The sequence below is a fragment of the Anopheles coluzzii genome, chromosome 3 (assembly GCF_943734685.1).
Source record: "Anopheles coluzzii chromosome 3, AcolN3, whole genome shotgun sequence".
NCBI classification, from domain to species: domain Eukaryota; kingdom Metazoa; phylum Arthropoda; class Insecta; order Diptera; family Culicidae; genus Anopheles; species Anopheles coluzzii.
In genome coordinates, this window is record NC_064671.1 from 21,748,510 (window position 1) to 21,774,390 (window position 25,881).

The window sequence follows — 25,881 nt, forward strand, 5'->3', positions numbered from 1 at the left end:
CTTTAAATAAAAAAGATCAGCACCGATATTATTGAAGTCACATATACAATAAACTGTGCAACAGCTATTGAATACAAGTCACTTACCAATTACAAAAAAAATCCTCTATAAAAATTCACTTCCGTTTCCTAAACCAACAATGCATAACTGGGTAATACTTCCTCTAATATTAGCTCTATGTGTGTTTGTGCTCGTTCAAATGCAATAGTGCGGAATCTTTCCTCCCAATCAACGCAAAGGCTCGAAGCCAAAGAGGCAAAGCTCAATTTCCATTTTATCGGTTGTCGGTTTTATTCTAAATTGATTTCTAGGAGCATTTGCATGAGTACCGGTTATTGATTTAGCTACCTCACCACACACACACACATCATCGGCCGCGCTATTGTTGGTGCACGGACGTTGAGCATCCTTCAGCTCTGGGCGGTAGCCTACTTTCCCATTCAAGATCCGTTTCATATTGATCCGGAGATAGTTATGAATGTGTGTGTGTGTGTGTGTGCCCTTTCTTTCCATTGAACCTATTCATATAGTGGATCGGAATTTACAAATGCTGCCGCAATATATTTCAACTCCCATTGTCTGGGCCATATATCAGCTAGTCAGGACAGTGGACCCGCTTCCCGCTTCTGCCCGCACCCATACATACCAGTGACCTTTTGGTGTTAAGCTTCCGAAAGCAGCCAAGATACTTCCCCCGCGTTTTGGGAATCGAGCCAACCGAGTCTCGAGGACGCTTGTGTGAGTTGGATAGCAGGACATTTCTTCTCCTTGCGGTCGGCTGGACCAATTATCTGCTCACAATAACTCTCCTGCACGTCACACAATAAAGCTATCGAGTAGAAGGTTCTCCATCCCGTCCTCCCAACCCTTAGCTTCTGTCTGTCAGGCTCTTGTGCTGTGCCGGATAAGATCGGTTCGTGTTCTGTCCACCGCCGGGCTCACATTGCACACCGACCAACCGATTGCAATTTCACACCCGATTTCGTCTCTTGCCCGAAGCGGTTCGGTTGCGGAATAAGACGGTCTCGACACCGAAACGGGATCGTAATAAATTCAAGGCCATCGATTATGCTCCAGAAATAACCAGGCCCGAGCACTTCGAGCACGGTGTCTGAGACGTTCGGGGATCTTTTGGTTGCAACTTGAAACCTGGTGCAGCGGGCACTTCTTGCGGGTGTTCTGTTGCAGCCATGGGGCACGTGACATTCGTTAGCCGATGGGGAACAGCAGCAGTGTGCCGGTGCATCGTGATTGCATTTGCTCCCTGACCTTGCTCCAGATGGGGCTCTTGTCGTCGTCGCTGTGAGTCTGATGCGGACCGAACGCCTGCGTAAAGGCTCCGGGAGGCCCATGCTTGCTATGGCTGTTGGAAAAGGTCCGTTTTGGTTTGGGGCGTTTCGATTCGATCCGGGCGAAATGGTGAAAAGGTATTGCCGTCGGCAGGTCGGCAGGTTCGAGTGCAGAAACCAAGTGTTCTGGAGGCACTTCTCTGCGGCACTATGGGCATGATTTGGTGAACATAGGCAGTAAAATTTAAAATCATTAAGTAAAACTAATAATTTGTCGAACTTGTTGATTATGGATGAAAAAATATGTATATGCAGCTTAAAATTATAATAAATAAATTAATTCTCGTCTCTCCTCTTAGAATCATCTTAAGTTCCCTTTTTTTCGTTGTTTTTTGACCAAAACCCTTCAACTGCCAGATCGTTGTAAGCTGCAGCTTGCAAGATACTGCTCACAATTGGCGAACAAACTCTTCGCTCCACTCTGCTTCCACCCCTCAGGAGAGAACAGCATTCGTGCTTCAGCTTATGTAGGTAGCTGCCCTTTTTGTTTTGCTTCCTTTGCAACACTCCACGCAGAACGGACGGTGACGTGTGCGAAACGAGAACAAGACGGATGGCCGCGAAGCCGATGGTGGTGCTCGGCGAACAGTCGCGCGAACGCCGCCAGTCGACAGTCGATGATTCAATCTTTTACGAGGGCAATTAATCAGAACAGCGTGTGTTCTCGGTCATTTCTTGGCTACCCCTTTTTGCTTTATGATTTTATGCTGCCGCCTACAGCCGATGAAATGGAAAATAAAGGCAAAACGGAAGGGTAGAATGAGGGAGGTTTATAACAAAAAAACACTATGGAGAGCTTTTGATGTTTGCAGGCTGATCGTTTTCACTGTCCGTTCATTCATCCGTTTATTCGTTCGTTCGGGTGGAAGACGTTGTGTATTTTCCCGTCCCCCCGTTTTATTCGTAGCTTATGGTAAACATTGTTATTATTATTAATGGAACAATTGGCTGTATTGGTTTCATAAATCATGTGTGCCATATTTGGTTTCAAAAAAGGGGGTTTAAAAAATTGATTTAGCTATTAAATGCCCTCTTTTACGGCTAATGGGCACAAAATACACATTGATACTTTATTCAAGGTTGGGTATTTCCATTTCTTTTAAAAAAATAATTTATTTGGAATATTTGTTCTGAAACCCAGTAATGACAATATTTCAGTTCTAGAAACGATTAAAATAATGTACCAACTATCATAAATGTCACCCTAAGCTAATGGCTAACCGCATTTCCCCCCACCAGTCGATACTGCCTGTGCCAAACACGCTGGTTGGTACATTTATTTTCCACCATTAATTTTATCGCCTCTACCGAAGCTTTTCCGGGTGCACCCGGCATTTTGTACCGTCCGTTTCGTGTGTGTGTGCTAGAGGAAAACCCAATCGATATCAGCGAGCCCGGTCCCGCCAAAATTGCCCATTAAAAGCATGATTAACAATTAAAAGCTACCACCACTCTGTCACCGAGGGGCGACCGGTGGGACGGATTTCGGGAAAATTCGGGTCATATTTCAAAAGCGGATCTAGCGGATGTTCACTTTCCAGAGAAAATTGGGGCTTTCGGACCTTCAAATTAACTGTGCAGCGACCTCTCCGGTAGAAGCCGCCTCGGATACCGTGCTCTGATAACGTTTTGTCCCTGTTTACACTTTGATCACGATATTGGGCTGAAAATTCAAGGCGACCCGTTTTGCTCGACAGGCAAGCAACATGGTAAAAACGCATTCCATTTACTATGCGTGACCTGAACAGTCTGACACTTTTCGGTGACACTTGAACACTATCCCGGTGTGTTTGTGTGTGTGTTCGGTAACCAGCCAACCAGCCAAGGACTGGTCTGGTTGCGTTTGGTTGCGTTTTTTTGGGGTAAAAATTATTTACACCCTTGATCGCCCCATTTAATTTATGATTTTTGTACGGCTGACAAGGGCAAAGCAAAGAGTTGTGGTTGACCGATTGTAGACATGCGATTACAACGGTTTACGTCCTACGCTTTCGGTCACGATATCGGATACGTGAACCATTTTCAGTTGCTCGTTTGTCGCTGTGTGCTGTGAACGTACATTTCAAGAAGACAACATGTGAAATGCTTTGCTTTGGCAGTGCTCGCTTTCTTCTTATCCAGTGCCGTTCGTTTGTCATTATTTATAAAACTTGCAGAAAGAAATAAATCCATTCATTCAAGTGAAAGAAGAAAACAGGGGGAAAACAATTCCAATCATCTCAACCCACCTCATCAGTCCACAAAGCGCGGCAAATTCTCCGGCTGCAAATCCGGTACAATAATGAGGCACAAATTGGATCCAGTTGTATCGTACTGGGTGCCTTTGCCGGTCGGGAAGAAAAATACATTGCTTAATTGTTTCCTTGAATAGGCACAGCAACAATAAAAACAGTCTGGAAGCTGCGATCAGCAGCAGTAAACAACAATCACTTCGGAAGAAATCACTAATCATTTTCGCTTAAAGGGTGATTTGCTTGATTTGCTGCAGGAATGTGCTCGACTGATAGCAAACAGAGTTTATTGCTGTGTTGTGCTAATTAACGAGAGAAACAGATTGTTAAAAAGGATTTATTTTGGGAGTGTTTGATAAATATTTAACAGAATTGTATCCTACTTAAAGCTTAAAGCTTCAAAGTTTTGGCACATCTGGGAAAGTGATTTGTGTAGAGCAGAGTGAGTCAAGCTAACTCCATCTTGCCATTAAAATTCTTACCTTTAGAAGCATACCTAATTTCTAGCTTTTGAAATATCCCGTCGGTAGTAGTTTAGTAATAGAAATCAAAAGCTTTTATAACAGATCAACAGTATTATTTTTCAAATGTGAATAATTTTTTATGCAAAATTCTCAACCAATTAGATGCATGTGTTGTTAGGTACTCAATATATCTATTACCTATTATGCTATTAGCTTTTTTCAGTAGTAACAACTAATCAACTAGAGTTTCTACACTATTACAACTATAAATCGACAACACGCCAGCATGGTTTCTTCCCTCGACGCAGTGTTATTACAAACCTGGTGGAATTCGTCTTCAATTGCCAAGCAGCCTTTACTTCTCGAGCTCAGATGGACGCAGTATACAACTGACCTAAAGGCTGCGTTTGATCGTGTGAACCAACGCTTGCTGCTGGCTAAGCTCGCCCGGATTTATCTCTCTGCTCTGTTGGTAAATTGGTTCAGGTCCTACATCTCTGAACGCAGTTGCTACGTGCAAATGGATGATGTTTCCTCTTCCATGTTCGAGAATTCATCTGTAAACTTCCTCAGGGCAGCAATTTGGAGCCTTTGCTGTTCTCACTCTTCACCAATGACGTCACACTGGTCATTACGGAAGCAAATTTTCTGCTGTATGCAGATGATGTTAGGTTGTTTCATGTCGTACGGAACACTTCAGACTCTCTCTCTCTCTCTCTGCAAAGGTTGATTGATTTTTTTTCTGTATAGTGCATCAATAACAACCAGGCAATTTCTGTTGGTAAGTGTTTGTCAATGTGGTTCTTTAGAATAGATAATACGACTAATTATTATTATAGCATATTGCGGACAGGGATTTAGGAGTCACCCTGGACCGCAAACTTTCCGGCAGCATTACTGTGATATTTTAGAAAAGAACTAACAAAATGCTAGGATTTATTCGTGGATAATCGAGAGAGATCCATGACAAACAATGCTAGTAAACTCTGTATACATCCTATGTTCGTTCCATCCTCGAGTTCTGTTCTGTAGTTTGGTGTCCGTTCTCTAGTATGTGGTCCAATAGGAATGAAGCTGTCCAAAAGAGAGTTACACGTATTGTCTTGCACTTCGTGGCGTAATGTAACCCCTCGTCCATCGTACCACACTTGATGTTTGTTATTTGGTCTGAACACACTTGCCAGGATACGCGATAATGCCCAATGTACGTTTATGTTCAAGCCTATTGTCGGGGAGATAGATTCGCCAGAACTATTGGCTCAAGTCATTATAAATATCCCTCCTAGAATGTTCCGTAACTACAGACTAATAAGAACTGACCTTACAAGACGTGCATATAGCGAGAACGATCCTATGACAGCGATGGCCCGTAAATTTAATCAGCGTTACATGTTTTTTGACTGGCATCACCCTACAAGTTTTTGTTGATCCGTCTTAACCTTGTACACTGCATTTGATTTGCTGTTTATTGAGTTAGTATTTAATATAGATATTTATTAAGTTACAAATGATAAAATACAAATGATCCATAACACTCTAGGTAACTTCCAAGACATCATGGGACCAAGAAGTCTACAAAAATGGGGGAAATATCTTACATTTTTTGGGAAACAATTTAAAATCTTGGAAAATTCTGTTATGCAATTAAATATATTAATGTATTTGTAACTATTTTTAGCAAATGATATATATTCAGCCCATGTTATAAGACAAACTTATAACTTTAAGTTCATTACAACTGTTTTTTGTTTGTTATTACAGATTAACATTATGACTGGTATCATTTAGCTTTTGATAGCTCCTTTTAATTTGATTGCAATTACGCTTAATGAAGAGTTGATCAATCACCAAGAAATACCTCATGAGCTTTCGATTTCTTCCCCATTTCATCTGCACACACACACCCAACACAACTCATAATCTTCTGCTACAAAACGACCACTCTTTCCTAATTGATGTTTGATTCATTGCTCCCTCATTTAGCGTCTCACTTTAGGTCGGTAATTGTAATATCACCGCTCCATAATTGTAGCCTGCCACGGGGATGACGAAAGTTCATCCCGCACCGGCGGGCTTATGGGGCGAGGGTGGTGGTTTTCCCTTTCGTCACCATGACATTTCCGTTTCGGGGCAGAACCACCACACCACACTTTGCATTTGCATCGGGCACTGTTGTTCCATCCCCCTCCCCGTTGGTACCCGTACGGCTGACTTCGTTCGGCTGCGACGAGCGAAGGACGCGTGCACAAGAGCGCTCTAGTTTTCGAAAGAAGAACCTGACTGGGCGATAATTATGCAACGCTTCCAGCCGCCATCGCATGACCGTACCGATTTGGCCTCGGTTGAATGTGTGTGCGTGTGTGTCCGTTGACTGGACGGCACGCATCAACAAGGCGAACCAATCAGCGACATCCGCCGGCAAGCTCAGAACGGTCAGTCGACCGTAAACCCGGTGGCGAAAGATTGATTGACATCGACGGTTATCGTTTACGGTTCAAATCCTTCGTTCGCATGCTTAGCAGGCCAATACGCCTGTCCAAAAGGGCCGGATCCGGGGCTGGCACACGCCGTAGCACAGTGAAGTTTATTTTTGTGACCTCAGCCTGTAAATAAACTGTGCGGAAAATGGAGCACAAGCAGATGGGAACACTTTTCTCAGGACCGCGGGCTTGGCAAGTGCTTGCGGTGCCTTGGGCGCCCCATTTACCGTGCTACCGAGCTACAGGATGCTAATTAAAGTCCCATAAAATCATCCCCGGGATGCGAAAGTGATACTCAAGCCACCTGCACGGCAACGACACGGCACGGCCTAGCAAAAGCGAAGCGTGCGTCTCGTTTGCGACGCCAGCCCTGACTTTGACCTCCAGACGTAGTACACGTACGCCGTCCGTTTTCCCACGCAGCCGCAGCCGATCGGCATGATTGCGTTTTAAACATTGTTTGTCTTTGTCGTCTGCAATCACATCCGTTTGGGAAAAAGGGTAGGTACCCTAGGGGGGTGGGGCGTACGAAGGATCAAAGCGACTTGCCGAGTTGGTGGAAAAGCAAAGATGGAAGAAAAAAAGAGACACATTCGTACGTCGGTTCGCTGAAATCAGGATAAACTGAGCCATAGTCGTATGGGCGTAAGGAGAAAGTGATATTTATACACTCCTATCATCACGATGCGAGTCAAAATGGGCTTTCGGGGGGCAAGAAAAAAGTCCCAAACACTGTGCGAAATTGTCAAAGGTCGTATGGAGATGACATTGGGCTGAGTACACTGTACGTTTTCGTGTGTGTGTTCTCGGTATGCAGACGAACCGTTTGAGGATGGTATCATGTTGTCAAAGACAAGCATTTGAAAAGTGAAGAGGTAGATTAAAGCATTTGCAAATGCAATTTATTTGCATGTAAATATTAGTCACGATGTCAATCAACAGAATCAAACAGTGTTATAAGAAACGAATACCTTATCCAGTATTTTTCATTTGCTTTCCCTCAATAGAGACAGCCACTCTATATGGTTTATGAAATAATTGTTTTTTTTCCTTGGATATTTTACAAAATAAAAGATAGAAGGCAAACGAAGCATATGATTGCTTTTAAAACAAATTGCATAATTTTCAAAGACCTCATGAAGATGATGTTGGGTTTGATAAGAGAGGTACTGAAATGAGATGTTTTCCAATGCTAATTCATTATTAGCATTTCCATTTGCAACATTTTTGCAAATAGTTTAAAGTAGCCGCAGGATATTCAATTATTTTTTTACAAGGAAACAAAAACTGTGAAGTCTTTAAACTATGTCAAGCATGACGAATGGTTGATTATTATGACCTCAACGAACTGATGAGTGCTGAATAAATATGCTCAACCCATTCAAAAACCAGCCCCATAATGTGGTTAAAAATCATGCTCGAGTTGAAATAATAAACCATTTTTTTTTTGGTTGAAAATCGGACACAACAGAAAAGCTTTCCCAACCAAGGACCAATCGCTTCGAAGCGCCCGGTTCCTTACTCCCGATGCTGTACTGTTTAATTAGTAAACACTCATTTGCAACACAGCACCCTGTGGCTCGGATGTACTGGACCCTTGTCCGTATCTACCCATTACAGTACAGAATGAGTCCACAACGACACGATCATTGCATGCTGCAAGCGTTGCAGTCATAAATAACGATTTGTGGTGTGATTTTGCGGGTTCGTACTGACCGGGGTGTGCCACCGCAACCAGAGCAAGTTGTAATCTTTTTGTATAATTTCATTTATGCTGTGTCCGGTTGCTCGTATGCGGAGGACACACACATATGGGAGCAGTTGCATTTTAGCGCTCGTCCACCACCGACGACGGTGGTCCTCGGCGGCCGCGTTGGCGGAGAGCACATAATCGAAAGTTCATTGCAGACAAGTTTCACAGCGCAACAGCATCACCGACGATATGATGACGGTGATGACGGTGGTGGTAGGTTGGATGAAATAAAACAGCTACAAAAAGTCTCCCGTGTAGGGACACCTACAGTTCGTACAGCAAAGTGTTGATGTTGCACATTGTTCATTAGCACGTGTGACATTCTGGGGGCTTTTTTTGTTGCTCCTTCGTTTCACGTGCCAGAGGGTATGTTCAGCTATCTATTTCGATCGCGTTTTTCCTGACCTGAACTTATGGGGACACTTTAGTCACACAACTCACCTTATCACACCATTCGGAAGCGTGTAAATTGCACTTTTTCTATCTCAACTAACGCTCCGGATAGTTTGACCTTTCGAGACAATAGTGTGTATGATTGAGCAAAAGTTTTGTTCCCGTTCTTTCCCGCGGGAAATATGGTGTAGAAATTCCTTTACCGCAGATGTACCGGTAGTGAAGGAAGTCGAACCGTCTGTTTTGAGGTGAAAGATGATAGAATGTGATGGGTCATGAGGATGGAAGATGTACTTTAGGGCAATAGTTGACTCTAAGTTATATATTAATAGAATATGAATGAACATCTTGCAAACTTAATAAAACCAAATGAATGTACCTCAAATAAAAAAAAACACTAAAAATTCATTGTAATGTTGTTTTAGTTGAAGATAAGCTGGTATTACATGTTGCAAACAATATGAAAGGCTAAGAAGAACCAAACATATCTGAAAATTGTTACGTGAAAAGCAGAGAGAAAGTAAAATTTGATCACTCGAAAGCAAAATGTTAAACAAATTTGTTGGTTCCATGCCGATTAGTTTAATAACCTTGTAAGAAGTGTTTCTAACAGGTTGGCTGATAAGTCCCCGGTCTGATACATAGATGGCGCTGCTAGTATTAAATGCATATTTTTTTTATATAGTACCAACCTTCAAATGATTCGTGTCAAAATTTGACGTCTGTATGTCAATTAGTTTGTGAGACAGAGCGGCTTTTGTCAAGCAACTTTTGTTATTGTGTTGTTCCACCAAGACAACGCACCGTGCCACAAGTCATTGAGAACGATGGCAAAAATTCATGAATTGGGCTTCGAATTGCTTCTCCACCCACCGTATTCTCCAGATCTGGCCCCCAGCGACTTTTTCTTGTTCTCAGACCTCAAAAGGATGCTCGCAGGGAAAAAAAATTTGGCTGCAATGAAGAGGTGGTCGCCGAAGCTGAGGCCTATTTTGAGGCAAAACCGAAGGAGTACTACCAAAATGGTATCAAACAATTGGAAGGTCGTTATAATCGTTGTATCGCTCTTGAAGGGAACTATGTTGAACAATAAAAACGAATTTTGACAAAAAAAAGTGTTTTTCTTTGTTAGACCGGGGACTGATCAGCCAACCTGTTAAATAATGCACAAAAAAGAAAGATCAGTACAAGGAATGCAAAAAGTAAAAAGTAAAATCCAAAAAAAATATGTGAAGCAACTAAAACATTTCGGCAAGCAACCAAACAATCTTTGGAGACCCATTAACAGGAACAAAACTGATTTTACTGTAACATGAAAAAAGATACAATAATAGAAATGTATCTCAAAAGAAGTCACAACAATTGTTGAAGATTTTAGTAAATAAGAAAACAACATGCCTGTATAATAAAAAAACACGGACAGCATTCGAAAAGAAAAAGAAAAGATTGGGAAAATCAATACTTTATTTACCAAAAATCAAGAATAATGCATTTTATTTTACTCTAATGTCTCTAAAGCCCTGTTATGAATTTCACAGCATTTAGTGCTTCAATACTTCCAAACTTCAAGTACATCTTGGGAGCCTCACAACCAAATCTTCCAAAACTTACTCGCTAACTCTTTTTATTGGTTAAATTCAGAACTTTCCACATAAAAAAAATCCCACCCCAACTATCGCTTACCTTACCGCCGAAATCGCTTCATCGTTCTCGGAACCAATTCAACGTTGGCAACGTTGAAAACAAAATACCACACCAATTGGCAAGCGATAATAAATCATCCCGCGCGAAGTAGTTGTTTTGTTTCTTTTGGGGCAGGGCGGCATCCTCACATTCACGCGGCATTCCCGTACGGTTCATTTCACTGCGGGACCTGTACCGTTCGGTCACCGATTGATTCCGCATCGTCGTGGTTCACGCCATACACACACTCACACATGACCGACACGCGGCGCAGCCCACATGTTCAGCGCCGTCAGCTTACATGCGTATTACCAGCACCTCTACCTTCGGGGTCGAACGCTGTAAACGCCGGACAGTGTACAGTGAAGTGAAGGAAATGATTAAAGCTCGATTAATTTATGGCTCCCTACCTACAGAAGAGAAGCAGCGCAAGCGGGTGGTAGCATGAGGTGTAAGCGTGCGTGAGATGAGGGTTGTTATGTTGCATAAAGCTTCAGCACACCACGAGAACCAATCGGTGGCATAATCGGTGGAGAGAAATATGGAGCACACGAAAGCGATACGACGATAAAGATGAGGTGAAGTAGAAAGAAGAAAAAAAAAACAAAGCGAAAAGCAAATCGGTTTCATTGAAGAAACACAAGCGACGAACGTTGAAGCAGTAAGGTTAAGGTTGCAGCCATCCACAATCCTCACCAACTGGAATCTCCTCCGTTCAGCAGTGGCCGTGTGGCGTACGCACCCCGCACCACACGCAAGGAAGGATGCGAAATATGACTTTGCTGGGGACGGCGCAAGAAAGTCGGGCGCAAGGAGACAGCATAATTGAATACTTGAAAACGTTGACATAATTTATTAGCGCTCATTGTTCGCTTCAAGCTGCTCGTGTTGGTGGAAGGGTGTTGGGGAGGGAAAGCAAAGATAAAAAAGAGCACTGCCTGTCATCCCCGTTGCCGATAATCGAAAGAAGGTATACCGATCAGGGGCGGGAATACGCACGGTGATGCCACCCGCTCCCGATGGAGCTTAAGCGGGCAGGGGATAATTTAATATACACAGCTCCGGTCTACGCTCATCCGCTTCTTGCTCCCGCTTGCTCCCTTTGCCTAAAACCCTGCTCTGGTCTGTTAAACGGTTTCGGGAAACTGGTTCCGTACGAGACGCTTTTCCTTTCATGGGGACGGTTGCCCATCGCAGCACACAGATCGACCGTTTGTCCCCGTAACCTTGCTCCAATTTTCATGCCTGATGCTGGTGTGGTGACCTTTTCCGGGGTAGGTTGTAAATCAGCGGCAGCAGGCGGCAGGTTGCGATGGGAAGAATCCGGATCCATGTCCGGCCTATTTTCCAACCAATCGATGGTAGCACGGTCGATAGCGGGGGAATCGCGGAAGGAAAAAGGCCAGTCGTGAACAAATTATTCAACCAACCTGTTCTACGCCGAGGACCGGGGCACAAGGGTGAAGTTCAATCAGGATGATGGAGATGGTGATGAAGCGGCGGGATGAGTGCAGCAGTGAGGTGAAAGGGATAGTCTGTGGTAGCTTCCAATAGACGGCAAAGCAATGCGGGCCTGAATGTCGTTATAAATTTATGAATTGATTACGCTTGGTTGTAAATATTTTAAACAAATATGATTCGAGTATGAAATTGGAGTCCCTTTTGCTATATTGATCAAGAGACAGGAAATATTTGGCAAATATAATAATTATTTATGTTGGCTCTATGTAACAGTTTCAGCATTTAAATTTTGATATACGAATTCCAGGCAAGTTGGTTTAGTTGAATAGCAGAATTTGAGGCAGGAGACCTATTACTTTTATCACTGTGGTGATTTATCAAAAAATTGATTATAAGTCTTGGTATGGTTTGCAATCATTCATCGCACATGCACTCTTTGCCTGTTAATTCCATTAGCAAGGCCATTCCAAATTGATAATCTGAAATTAGTAGCAACTATCTATCGACATATAACCAACAAATTCTCCTATTTGTAGTCGGCGATGGATTAAGCAGTACGCAAACTAAATGGCTTCATGGGATCACCGCCTCGAGAGAGGCCCTAGAAAATGAACCAAACCTCCGTTTACAAGTAAATTTGCTGCTCAATCTTTCTTTGGTTTAGAATTCTCCTTGCAACATCTCGCTAGACACTTCAGACAAGGATTTTGCGACCTAGGATTTTGCGACCAAGAAGTTTACGACCAAGAAGTTAGTGGCCAAGAAGTTTGTGACCAAGGATTTTGCGACCAAGAATTTGGCGACCTAGAATTTTGCAACCTAGAATTTTGAGACCAAGAAGTTTGCGACCAGGAATTTTGCGACCAGGAATTTTGAGATCTAGAAATTTGCGACCAAGAATTTTGCGACCAAGAATTTTGCGACTATGAAATTTGCGATCAAGAATTTTGCGACCAACAAGTTTACGTCCAAGAAGTTTGCGACTAAGAATTTTGTGTCCAAGAATTTTGTGACCAAGAATTTTGTAACGAAAAAGCTTGCAACCAAGGGTTTTGCGACCAAGTATTTTGTGACCAAGAATTTTGTGACCAAAAAGCTTGCGACCTACACTTTTTTTATGAAACTGATAATTTCTCTCAATTTAGTTTATCTTTTGCATGAAAGTTGAGCTTGAATAGTAAGCGTAACAGTATAATTCTTATACACAAAAAAAGCCTTGGTTTGCTAGGTTTACCGAATGTACCTATAAGAAGTTTTATGGTTTATTCATTAGATGAAGAGAATTGAACAAACCTCCTGAAACACAATTCCTTTCACCATTTGGCCTGGCTCAGAAAAAGCTTTCAATATACTTGCAACATGAATAATGTTCATCGCGTATGACGAATATTTCCAAAAAACGTGATTTGCAAAACAATGCTATTTATACGTCTGTCACATGTTCGATTTGATTGGATTCGCGCGTCACACGTGAAACGCCCCGCTGCAAAGCTCAATTGATTTTCATAATCAATATCTGTCACACCGTTTACGCTGTGACAGTTAGGGTTACGGTTCATTCATGCACGCTCGCGGTATCACAACACCGCTTACCCACACCACCCAACGGCAGCACACCACGCGAGAGTACCTTAACAAATAGTTCATTTAATAGTACATTTTGTTGCAACTGCAGCTGCACGCCGGGTCAGTTGCGATCATTCGATCCTAAACTAACGCGTACCGCGGGTCACGTTTGCATCACACGCACGTATGTGCACGGGCGCCTGCCAGTGTCCACTTCAAAATCGATTAATGCGAAGGAAATCGAACCACTTGTGGTGTGAAGCGGCTCTGCGGCTATGGGGGCCGTGATTTGTTAAGTGACTCCGGGCTCGTTAATCATATCGTGGCGATCGGAGGGCGATCGATCGTGCGCCAACCGCCAGCTCTGAAATGGATCATTGGGTTTATCAGACCACAGCTCAGGTGCAGTTGCATTGCATTCCGGCTTGCGAACAACATTTCGACAATCATCGCTTACGAAAGTGTGCATTCGTACCCGCTGTGTTGGGAGCGGACGGGTGCGATGTATTGAACCGAACTCCCAATCTTTGGTTGCGCTGCAGGCACTCAATTTGACGCTAGGCGGGAAATTGAATTTACCTCCAACCTGTCTCTCCATGCTACCACCGGAGGAAGCGGGTGAAATGAACGAATTATTTAATGGCATTATGATTAGGGAGTTGGCGTAGATGTGTGTGCCTGTGTGCGTTTGTATGTAAAAACCCGTCCACCCGTCACAGAGCAACCTCGTTGTGGGACATTGGGAACAGCATTTCACCGACCCTGCGCTTGCTTCATCAGGTGTTATCCTTCTCGTGCGCGTGCATCGACAGGAGATTGGAAACTATTTATCTTTTCATTCTCAATTTGTTTGCCACATACCGCAACACATTTGCGCCAACGCCAACGCTCTTGTAGCGATGGCTTTGGAGCGATGAATTAAACGCACTCAGTAATTTGGTGTGGGTAAATTAATCGAAACGGTATGTTTTCACGTATAGCGAATAAAGTGGATAAAAACCTCGCAATGGAAAAGCCACTGTTCGATGGGATACAATTTTTCGTCTCTGTCTTGTTCAACAGCGATATGGGAAGGTGAGGTGATGATTTAGTAGACTAGATAGGAAATTGTGTTACCAATTCATCATGTCGTAAATATTTGCTGATTTTGCTTTCTATCCGATTAGTTGTTGCAACGATAAACATGATAGTTTCATTTTATGCCGTAGTTGCAAAACAAAAAATCTATTTAAATAATTCATTTGTATTCCATGGAACGTTGTGTTGTTAAAGCAAAGTTTGTATACAAATTCTGCTCGCACTAATGTTGATATACTCTCAGGAAAGCAGTTTTAAAGCACCCAGTCGATATCTTGATCGCTGCAACGAATGGGGATTAGTCCACGTTCCAACTATTGGATGTGTGACGTACTAGATCATGATCATGAACATTATATGAAATTAGAATCAAATTTACGAGAAGGAATAAATGTGTTCAAATAAATTCAAATAGGATCGGAAGCCAGGAGATCTTGTGATCGTAATAGGAAATACACCAAAAGACCAATAGACCTCGAGGAGAATAGGCAACAATATGTCAGGGCAGGATGGACGAGCTGGAGAGGCTTTAGTGTGTACATCGAACAGATTACAACGAACCATAATATGAACTGCCGAGTGACGATGAACATCATTCGTTCATTTGTTACCAACTACTCTTATGGTTCTTGTAACAATGTTCTAAGAAACATTGTAATGTGAGGTTCTATTCCACCTGCTGCGTAGCGTATGCCTGTTCTGGTCGATTGAGAATCACATGGAGGACCACCATTTCTCCAATTATGATCGTCCCATCGTTTCTCAACGCTTTCAATAGATCTTCTCGGCTCAACTTTCAATAGATATACAATGTTTAATAGATTAAAATGTATTTGTGTAGGATCTTCATCGAACATCACCTATAGTTAGTAATAGTGCCCTTGGCACGCCTTGGAGTGTTGTTCAGCTTTGAAATGAAAATTACCTCTTTTCAACCTTGCTAAACCAATTTCCATTACTTGAATGAGCTAGAGCATGGTAACGAGAAACAATCACTGAAAAGCGATAGCTTTTGTTAGATTTCTGCTGCATATAGCTAATAGCAAAGCAGAACTCACCGAAAAAATACACTTTTAGTTGTAAAAGTAGCTTTAAGTGCCTACATCAGACGTCTAAACGCTACTAACTTATTGGACAATTAATACAATTAATATTTCAATCCTGCTGCAGTGACGTTTTGAAAGAGGAATTGGGCTTTGATTTAGATTGCCCATTATATCTAATTTATATTTCTTTCAGAAAATTCAGTTAAGGTAATGCATTTTAAATAATCAATGTTACCTAGAACATCTATAAATAGCTCATGTAATTACTATGGGCATCTATGAGCTTAAAGAAACATTCGTGTGGGATTATTATGAAATGTTCACATAGGCTAATCTAGGATTATTCGTAATCCATTAGTGATTGTATTAAATTGCTTCACATTTGATACAATTTCATTTTGTTACACTTTCCCCACTGTGTTGAGCTTTATCACGAATCACAATTTATTCCACCTTCTACTTTGTTATAAGTTCCACTAACTCATCTTCCACCCATAACTTACTTCATCAAAGATGACAAACTTCCCGCCACCGAGCTACGGTACGGCACGGCTCGAGTTTAACGAGCTTGCAAAAAAAAAACCTCATCCCGATAATTGGATTCTGGGTAGCATGGGAGCCATTTTTCCGCAGTAAAATCGATCAATCGATCCTGTGCTGTCAAGTGTTGGGGTGATAAAAATTGTGCAACTCTGTGCACAAAACCAACGAATCTTGCCACTAATCTTTAAAGTAATCGATCCGAGCCACATACCGTGGTCGTCGTCGTCATCGTCGTTGTCGTTATCGTCATCATAATCTTTTGCCAGGTGGTGATGCGTCCGGGAGATGATGGGTAGATATTTGGGTCGATAAGGTAATGCCATTACGTTGGCCTGAGTCTTCGCATTTTCCCACCACCGTTCCACATCGTGATGAAGGGGCAAGTTTTCTGCACAATCTCGCAAACGGTGTCCGTCCGGGGAAGGTGGCTGCATTCTGACCATAGCGGATAAGCCGCGCATACCATTAGATGGAATTATTTGCATAAATTATTCAAACTTCCAGTACGTTACTGTGGGCCACGGTCTTCGTGGGTTGATGGGGAAGGAAATCGCAGCGTGAAAGTGTTTTTGCATCTGTGGTTAATGGCGCACTCGACACATGGGAAAGGAATATCATCGCCATCGATCGGCAAAGCTCAAACATTAACCGTGTGAAGGATGTTGACTCGCACCGATAATCGGATTCACTTTGGGGACTTGTGCTCGAGCCTGATCTCAGGGGGTGGAATGATGTTACAAAATGCCTCCATCGTACGACATACAAAGCCACACATGCATACATTAAAATATTCTAATTGTCAGCAGGAAATCGATCGATCGTGTCGGTAAGGCCTCCCACCAGCCGGTGCGAACTTCGTAGGAAGTGGGCATAACTCAATAAACGGCTTCATCAACGGGTAATTCGATTTCATGCTGCATCGCCCTTGGGAGTTTGGCTTATATATTTTCCACCATCCCCCATCCCTTTAATAGGTTCCATCATCATCTACAACGGTTATGGTTTGTATGTGTGGCAGTGTGTTTGTGATGCTATAATGTATGTAGCAAGGCGTACTTGTGGTGAAGAGATTATAAGCAACAGGAATTAAGGAACACAAATTGGTTTTGTTGTGGTAACAAATGTAATTCATGACTCCAGCTGGTTCATGGCTAGAATATTATTACAGAGCATTAGGAATTTATTGTTCGCTGTTGTGAGATGAAGTAATCAGGCGAGTGTTCGTACGTTGGGTGATGATGAGGATGATGTGAGCTGTGTAATACTTTAATGAAGTAAATGGTAAAATACCAGCTTGAATGGATTATTACGCCTGATCAAGGGACTTTTTAAAGTCTCATGAACTGTTTTAATTCAAGGGTATAGAGCACGCAGCTCTCCATATCAATTACACACTTATTTTTGGGTGAAATTTCGTCTAGCTTATCTCACTTCTTACTTAATTTGTTTTTTTTTTGAATTCTACATAGTTTTACCTTGATACTAATGAGATGAGATCCAACACTTTTCAAAAGATTTCATTTTCCTTTAAATTGATATATTTATCTATTAAAACGCTCTATTTTTTATGACAAATATAAATATCCAGTTACAAATTGATGGAAAATTCGATCGTATTGCCGATCTTCAAGTGCATCTTGGTTAAAAACGGATTCGCACAAATTTGTCTATCTTGATCCTAGCATACCCAGTTCAACTGGGACTTTTCCGAAGACCAATTGTACTAATAAATTAAGGCTCAGCATTGTAAGGCAATAAAATTGAGATACAGGGTTTCCCACGATTTATTGGTCAGTTTCCATGATTTTTTGGTGGTATCCAATAGATTTTTGGTTCGTTCCCATAATTTATTGGTATTTTCCGATTGGATATCAATACAATTGGACCAAAAAATTAACTAAAAAGTTAACTGAAAGTCCTAGATTTTTCATACTTTGTCCTCTGTACTATTCCGATCTTTAGATAACCCTTTTAGATCCAAAGTAATATTTTAATGCGCAACTCGTATTTACCACAAAAGCACAACAAGCCTTGTACTTTGTGTGTTTGTGATTCAAATTCTGCTATCACTCATCATCAGTCTTGTTTAAAACCTTCGCCCATTTGTCCATCAATCAATCCCATCCAGCACAGCTAAAACTTGCTCCAACAGCACTGACCTGCCACACTCACGCCAGGGGCCATGACAACAACAGGAAAATATTGTATGGGTGTGACACCCACCAAGAACGAAACATCACCATCATCATCGCCATCACCGTGATGCAGGGCCCTTTGGTAATGATCCTAGCCGAATGACACGAACCAGACCGCTCTTCCGGTCGGAAAGATCGACTGTCACCACTCATCAACCGATTTTCCAAGGGCTTTCCATTCGTTTGTCATTCGTCAGGCACGGGGCACACGGTCCATGGCAAAAAAAAAACCGGGCCGACATTCAGGTGTCCAAACTAACGCTCCGCTAACGCAGAGCGAAGCGTCCGGTGTCCAGGTGTGCCAGGATTGCCAACGCCAAAGTGATGCTGACACGGAGCGGATGCTTGTTTGCCGAAGGATTTTATTATTTTGACAAGTACCACTAACGTCTGCATCCGAGAGGTTGGCATCGTGCGGAGAGTGCACTTTCAGCGCATTGAAAACGGAATCCGAAACCCCTTTTTTGTTGGGTCCAGGGTGCATACGTCGTGCCGAGGGATAAAAGGGGAGAGGTTGAGGAGCTTACCATTCTCAGCATGCTTTAAACCAACACCAAGTCACGAACACACACACACATGGTGATGAGGTTTGATTCGCATTTGATTTGGATTTCAAATTTCTTCTCTATTTGCAGATCATTAATGGAGCGCTAGGCATCGATCCGTACCGTGCTTGGTTACCGTGGTGGGTGCTGGAGTGAAACAAAGGGTCACCATCCGCCACGGGATGCATTAGAGGTTGACAGGCCGATATAGGTGGTGGCAGTTTGTGTCCTTTCTAGTGCGTGTGCCCTCAGCAAACGGAGCAATAGGAGAAGGTTGTGCTCGTTGGCAGAGCATCGTCGGGAACGTCGGGTTGGTGGGCGAAATTGAAGTGAAGTTCATTCCAGGGATACGAGTTGTGTCACCATGGGCACTGTGGTTTGCCTTCCGGCTGGACCGGATTTGATATCCCAGTGTAATCGCTGCGCTGCCTGCCTTCCCAAAGCGTTCGGCAAACGAGGTAAGGTGCAAGATTGTACGCTATTTGTCGTGCTTTTTGTGTGGGTAAAATTTGCTATTTTAAAGCGTTTGAATTTTTTTCGTATTTTTATGTATTTATCTAATTTATAAAATATGTGAATAGTTCGTATTGAATTGAATACCAAGTAGAAGAACTATTTTTTATGCAAAATTATGAAGAAAAAAACGATTTGACCAAAATCGCTCATGACTGTTGCTCGTTATTCGAGATAGCGTTCTCTAGCGGCGTGTAGCTAAACTAGTAAAGCGTTTTAGTTGGGAGAACAACCACAGAGAGCGCTCAACGAAGCGTTTGTTCGGTTACGCCTGGTGGTATGCAATTCACCGAAATGTTAAATCGTTTTGTTTTGTATCGTATTTATTGATGAAGGTCTATTTCAATGCATTTCATCTCCAACTTTCTTCATGATCTCTTGTTTATCTGCTTATTTTTCAACTTTCATCAGTTTAATTATCAAAATGAAGCGTTTGAATGCTAAGCGTTTCAGCTCACCTTTATGCAAAAATGTTCGTTAAATATGCTGCAGCTTCGTTCAGTTTGAATTTCGTGTCGTTGAAAGAGGCCGTTATGGAAAAAAATATATGTTTGTATACGAAACATAACCAGAAATGGAGTTTAACTTATTACTTTGCTTTGTAATGATAATATTTATCATGCGGTCATCAGCACACGATTTATTGGTTGGTTGTCTTGTATTTTTGAATATTTTTGAATAGTTTCTACGATTTACTGTTATCGTCGAATTGGACATCAATACAATTGAACGAAAATTTAAGGGCTACGTCCAATCAAGCATGCACAAACCAAAAATCATTGATTATGATATGCTATCCGTTATTATTCTAATCAAACGTATCAATTACAATGTGTTAATGTGTTAATCAAAATTAAAATCTCCATTCGCAATAATTTGACAAACTGATTTTACTATTGTTGTGTACCGGAAGAACCAAATTTAAATGTAACAAAATTACTCTTTCTTTCTACATTTTCACAGGAGTCGCAACGCACTGTCCAACAGTGCCATCAAGTGATAGTGTCTATAGGCTTGCTGTAAGTCCTTACTCGCTACCTTCGTGTGTCTCTTCTGCCTGTTGTGTCTGTGTGTACCTTTTCGATGTTTTTCCTTGCGATCTGTTGCCACGCTCTACACTCTTCCCAAACCATTCTATCCTTCTTCTTTCTATTGCGTGCGTTTGTGTGACTAGGTGTGTGTGCGTATGTGCGTGAATTTGATGTACTTCTTTCCAGCTGTGTCTACTTTACATCTGTCGTTCCACTGTATGTGTCTAACCTCACCATTGTTCACCCTATACTTCCTCTTTTTGCACGACTCACGCACTTAAAAGGAAGCATTTTCACCCGTCAGCGTAACTGATGCGCTTTACTTGCTTGAGTAAGCTGCGTTTCTGTGTTTTGGGTTTCACTCTTTTTCTGGGGCTCGATGAGCAGTAGCAGCAGCAGCAGGAGCCTGCCCGGAATCTTTTGTATCTTTTCGTTCTTCCGTTTTACTATTTCATGGTAAATGAAACTCTACCCAACCGTACTGGTTGACGGTGCGAACACAACGTTTCTCCGCGCTTTTTGCACCCAAGCTCGCGTGTCGTGTGCTTTCGGTTGGTGCTGTTGTTTTACTTAAGTGAAGCACGATTTACACCTTCCATTACAACGCGTCACCTTCTTTAACGCTATCCCCCAATCGTTGCTTTTGATGTTCTGGGTCTGTTCGGGGTTTCTTTGTGCACAATAATCGAAGCGTTTTGGAGGTCCTTCCGTGGGTCTTTTGGTGGGTTTAAGTATATTTGTTCTGTCTACAATTTCATTCGAATTATTTCCGTATTTCAGAAAATGTCTCAGTATATTTTGTTAATTTCTAGTCAACAATGAATTTTGTAGAAAAAATTCACAAAAGTTTAACAAAAGTATAAAAAATAAACCTTTATAAAAACTGTTTTGCACATTCAGAATTTCAAAAGATACTAACTAATCGTGTAAATACTTAAAAAAACTGTAGTAACCCGTAAATTACCCACATGAATAATTTACCTGTTTGTTTCGATGTCTTATGTTCTTATTAACATTTAAAAAAATATTCCTAAAATATTAAAATAGGTTTAGTACGATTGCAGAACGATCGTAAAAGCGATTATATATTTTATTGGTCCTGCTCTTCACTTAACTTTTATAAGTTTTTACTGAGCTAGTCTCAAAAAGGAACATTAAAATAATAATACGTCTTTGAGCTCAAACAATCCAATACTAAAATTAATATGTAAAAAACTCTTCTTTCCTGTGCTAAGCAATCAATTTTAATACAAATTTCTACTCAAATTACAGGAAGTTCATCAGAGTAGTGACGGATCGGTAACTCATCGTTTGATCGAAGGTATGTATTTTGTTGAGAAAAAATAGCCATAAACCTTTGTGAAAAATTCTTTCCAGTGATTGTATTGTTCTTCAATTGCTGAACATTGTGATCAGCGAAAACATAGATAATACAAAATTACATTGTTCATTGTGGCGTTAATAAAAAAACATTCCAAGCAACGCTTCAGTAAAAGCTAAAAACAAAAACACAATATTAATAATTACAGGGTTTCCCACGATTTATTGGTCAGTTCCCATAAATTTTTGGTGCGTTCCCACGATTTTTTGGTCGTATCTAATAGATTTTTGATTCGTTCCCATAATTTATTGGTATTTTCCAATTGGATATCAATACAATTGGACCAAAAAAATCTGGGAAACGGCCAAAACATCATGGTAACGGAACAAAAAAAATGGAAACCCACCAAAAATTGATGGGAACCAACCAATAAATCGTGGAAAACCCTGTATATTCGAATAAAATGAAATATTTGACACATTTACTCCGAGACAAATATGCTTAAGATCCTCTTGGAGAAGCAACCAATCTTAAAATTAGAACCAGCTGGTGAAAAAAGGGCAATCGATCGAAAATGGAATGGGAGGAGGAGAAAATTGACGCGTTTTACGTTCTATTACAAGTTGTTTTTTTTTTTTTGCTCTCAATCCCTCTCTGTGTACCACTCTTCCAGTCCGAAATTGGACTCCTGCGCTATTCGATGCAATGATTACGATTTGAATAGATTTTCATTTCCCTTCAAAACAGGATGCGAAGGATCGTGTCACGCTGGGACGGAAGTTTGTCTCGAGCTGCTGCTTGCTGCTGTTCGTCTCCCCTCTTACGAGCCTGCGTCTCCGTTGTGTCACTCGAAAAGACAGTAATGAATGTCGATATTGATAGAAAATGGACAACAAGCAGAAGAAGAAGAAGACGGCAAAGGTGTCGAACGACACGACGAAGGAATGGTAGTAAAAAGTCTAAAAAAAAAAAAGGAACGCTCTATTTCCACCGGGACGGAACGCTTTTTGGATGCCAAGCCCTTGGTTTTTCCGCTTGCTTTTTTTTTTTTGGTTTTCACTCGAAAACCCCAAACCCAGAAAGCGACCCAGATCCGTGTGACGCGATGATGATAAAGTAAACCCAAACGCAACACTCGGGCAGAGGCTACTTGGACCGGTCCTCGTCTCGGGCTGCGATGGACATCAAACGGCAATCGATATCCTGTTGTTGTCAGTATTTATTGCTCCGGCGGGCTCATCTTACCGAAAAAGCTTTCCCCGAAAACGGTCACAAAAGGGGGAAACGCCGTTTTCAGGTGGCGGGGGGGGGGGACGGGTGTGCTGTACAGCACAGTGGGAAGAAAACACTAAAAACCAACCCTTCCCAGTCGAGATGTGTTGGCGAGCGCAACCAACGCTGGGTGTGATTTTTGCTGCAGAGTCCCTCCCGGAGTGGAGTCGCTTTGCTTTTATATTTATCTTGTCCTAGGCTCTTTTTTTTACTCTCCTCTTTTTACCCCATTTGCTGGGTAAGTCCCTAAGGAGCGGAAAATGTACCATCCCCATCCTAATGCTAGCCGCCAAGGCTACAAATTGCGGGTCAGGAACACGGCAGCAAGCGACAAGGGTAATTTTCTTCTCGTTCTCGTTGCAAACCATTCTCGGCCACGGGCGGAGAAGAGACTGAACGACGGACCCGGGCCTTTTGGGACAGGCCCTGACAGGCTAGGTTAAGCTAGAGCGGTCACAGCGAACCCAACTCGAACGCTTGACGGTTCTTTCTGAGGGAAAAGAAAGACAGGGAAATAGTATAAAATAAAAGAAAACTACCATAAAATCACGTTCACATACACACACAAACACACCCAGATGCTCATCGACTCTGAACTGGTGGTCTTTGGGTTGAGCCGAAACCGGTTAACCTTGAAGGACAATGTCCTGCCCCGTTTTTGGGTGCGCGCGAGTGATAATCAGCACGTCAGAAGCTTCCTTTACACGGTTTACAGAGGGGGGTTGAAATGGGGAGGAGAGAAAATCAAACTCAAACCCACATTCGAAGCAATCCCAGCCACAGTCACCAGGCTGAACGATAGTCGGCACCCAATGCCACGAGTCCACGCAAGTTCCTGGAAGAGAAAAGGATTTTACAGGACACACACACACAGCAGGAATGTGTGAAGTTCGTCGGACTGTTTCGGCTGTTGAAACTTCCCGAAAACCACTATGCTAAGGACACTACTATGGCATGCCAAAAAAAAAGGACAAAACCCCCGGTAGCAGCAACAAGATCGTTTGCCCTTCCTCGAAACGGGACACCTCAACCAGTGTCGGTACCAGGCGCCTCCATCGTGCCAGTCGGAAAATGTTAATTCTATTGATTTTTACGACCGAATCCGGTTTGCTGCGGCGGCACAAGCTCCTTACCGAAAGAAATGGAGGTGGCGGACGGACGGACGTAGCAGTATACAGCAATACAGCAACCAGGCAGTGTAAGGCAGCAGTGAAAGCGAACCATTTTCCAAGAAGGAACACAGAAGAAGTTTGCCTTTTTCTTCGCGGCCCGTTTTGGCTTGGCTTGCTTGTTCGCGCCGCGCTGCCTTTTTGCTTGCTGCCATTTCAAGGCCATGCGGGTGAAGGGAGTACAAGAAGAAGAAGAGAACCGAGAGAACGTATAAATAGCACACGAGAGCCAACAGCTTCCCCAGTAGCCAGCTTTGACGAAAGGGGCGAAATAAGTACACCGCCCGGCTGATGCTGATCGAAAAAGGATAAATGCGCCATTCACTTAATGAATGCAGGGGATGCCTCCGAGGGAAAACCAGCCGGACATGATGTACGGTCTGTGGTGTGTGTTGGGCTGCGCTTGGGCTGCTGTACCATTCGTTTGCGTTGCGCAAAGCGCGGTAAGCGGGTGAAGTAATGCGATGGCAAATATTTTATTTACTGAGCAACATAATCGAATCCGAGCAGAGGGCTTCGAACGCAGTTGGCAATTGCCTTACGGCCATCGTGTATACGTACCTGTGTGTGGGAAAGAAAGGAACCAGTGAGAGAGAAAGAGAGTGGAAGAGACAAGTGATTTTTCTTTCGATTCACCGATACTTCTTTGGAAAAATGAGGGGGGGAAACAGAGAAAGAAAAGGTGAACCCCTTTTCCTCGGCATGCCGTGTTTGGGGTGTTGGGTTGTAGCTCGAACCGACCACATACACCTGACCGCAGCCCGATCGATTGGCGGTGTATTGAATTCTAATGTGGGGTGGTTTCGAAGCGACGAACGACACCGACGCTGCAAAATATGTGAAAGTATGTACACCGTTTGGAGTCTACGCATGCAGGGAAGGAGGGGAAAACAGGGCAAAAAAATGATAAAAAGTAAGTGAAAGAAGAAGGTGGGATTATTGAGCTGATAATAGACGTGCGGTTACAGAGCGTTTTGTGTGTGTGTGTGTGTGTGTGTGGAGAGGGGGACGAGTGAGAAATGGGGAGCGGGAGAAGTTCAATAATGAATTCAGTGAATAACTAACTGGCTTCACTTTTATTATTCATTATTGTGTGCTGAAAGGAAGAAAAGGGAAGCAATCGGAAGAAAGAAGCAGAAAATACTCGGAACTCGCTATTGATTAGGAAATTCCGATGTTTTATTGCATAGGCAAGGTGCAAACACATGCTGTGATGGTAGGTGTGTGCTTTGTGAAGATCGTTTCTGTTGGGGAAGTTATTATGAAAATTAAATTAAATCAAATTGAATAATATTTAGAATTTATGTGTTCTAGATGTGTTTTATTTGTTTTCAAAATCTTATATTCAATTGAGGTAAATTAATCCAGAAAAATATAAACAATAAATTTATTTATCAAAATGATTATTCTGAGCATGTAAACCACATTTATGATGGTGAGTTTTCAAATTTAGGATTTTAATTCCCTTGACATGCTTTTATTGACGTGCATTTAATAATGTTATCGTATTTCTGACAAACTTTGAATTAGAGGATAGCTAAAAGATACAAAAACTACTTACTTATTTACTTACTCGGTGCCACAACTCAAGAGTGTTAAAAACCGTCCATGGTCTCACGCCTTCGTCTGCCAATCCGTTGTCTCGGCCTTAATAGCGGACGCCTTCAAGCCATCTTGCACCTCAATTTGGGCCTAGCACGCCCACTCCTTGTCCTTGTGGACGGACTAAAACGACTTTACGGGCTAGATCGTACGCTTGACTCTAACCAATCCTCCATTGATCTTCCAC

General features: G+C 42.3%; 1 protein-coding gene across 4 annotated transcripts in view; it reads left to right on the forward strand.

Moving 5' to 3' along the window:
• Window positions 1–25,881, forward strand: part of LOC120956599 (dual specificity calcium/calmodulin-dependent 3',5'-cyclic nucleotide phosphodiesterase 1-like) — a 267,302-nt gene that overhangs the window by 30,796 nt on the left and 210,625 nt on the right. For 2 of the 4 annotated variants that reach the window (XM_040378213.2, XM_040378217.2), the window contains exons 2-4: window positions 18,877–19,244; window positions 20,263–20,318; window positions 21,603–21,651. In XM_040378213.2, the coding sequence (XP_040234147.2) occupies window positions 19,151–19,244; window positions 20,263–20,318; window positions 21,603–21,651 (199 nt within the window). In that variant the 5' untranslated portion in view covers window positions 18,877–19,150. Of the gene's footprint in view, window positions 1–18,876; window positions 19,245–20,262; window positions 20,319–21,602; window positions 21,652–25,881 lie in introns of those variants that run through there. The other 2 variants (XM_040378218.2, XM_040378219.2) reach the window with 2 other exon arrangements.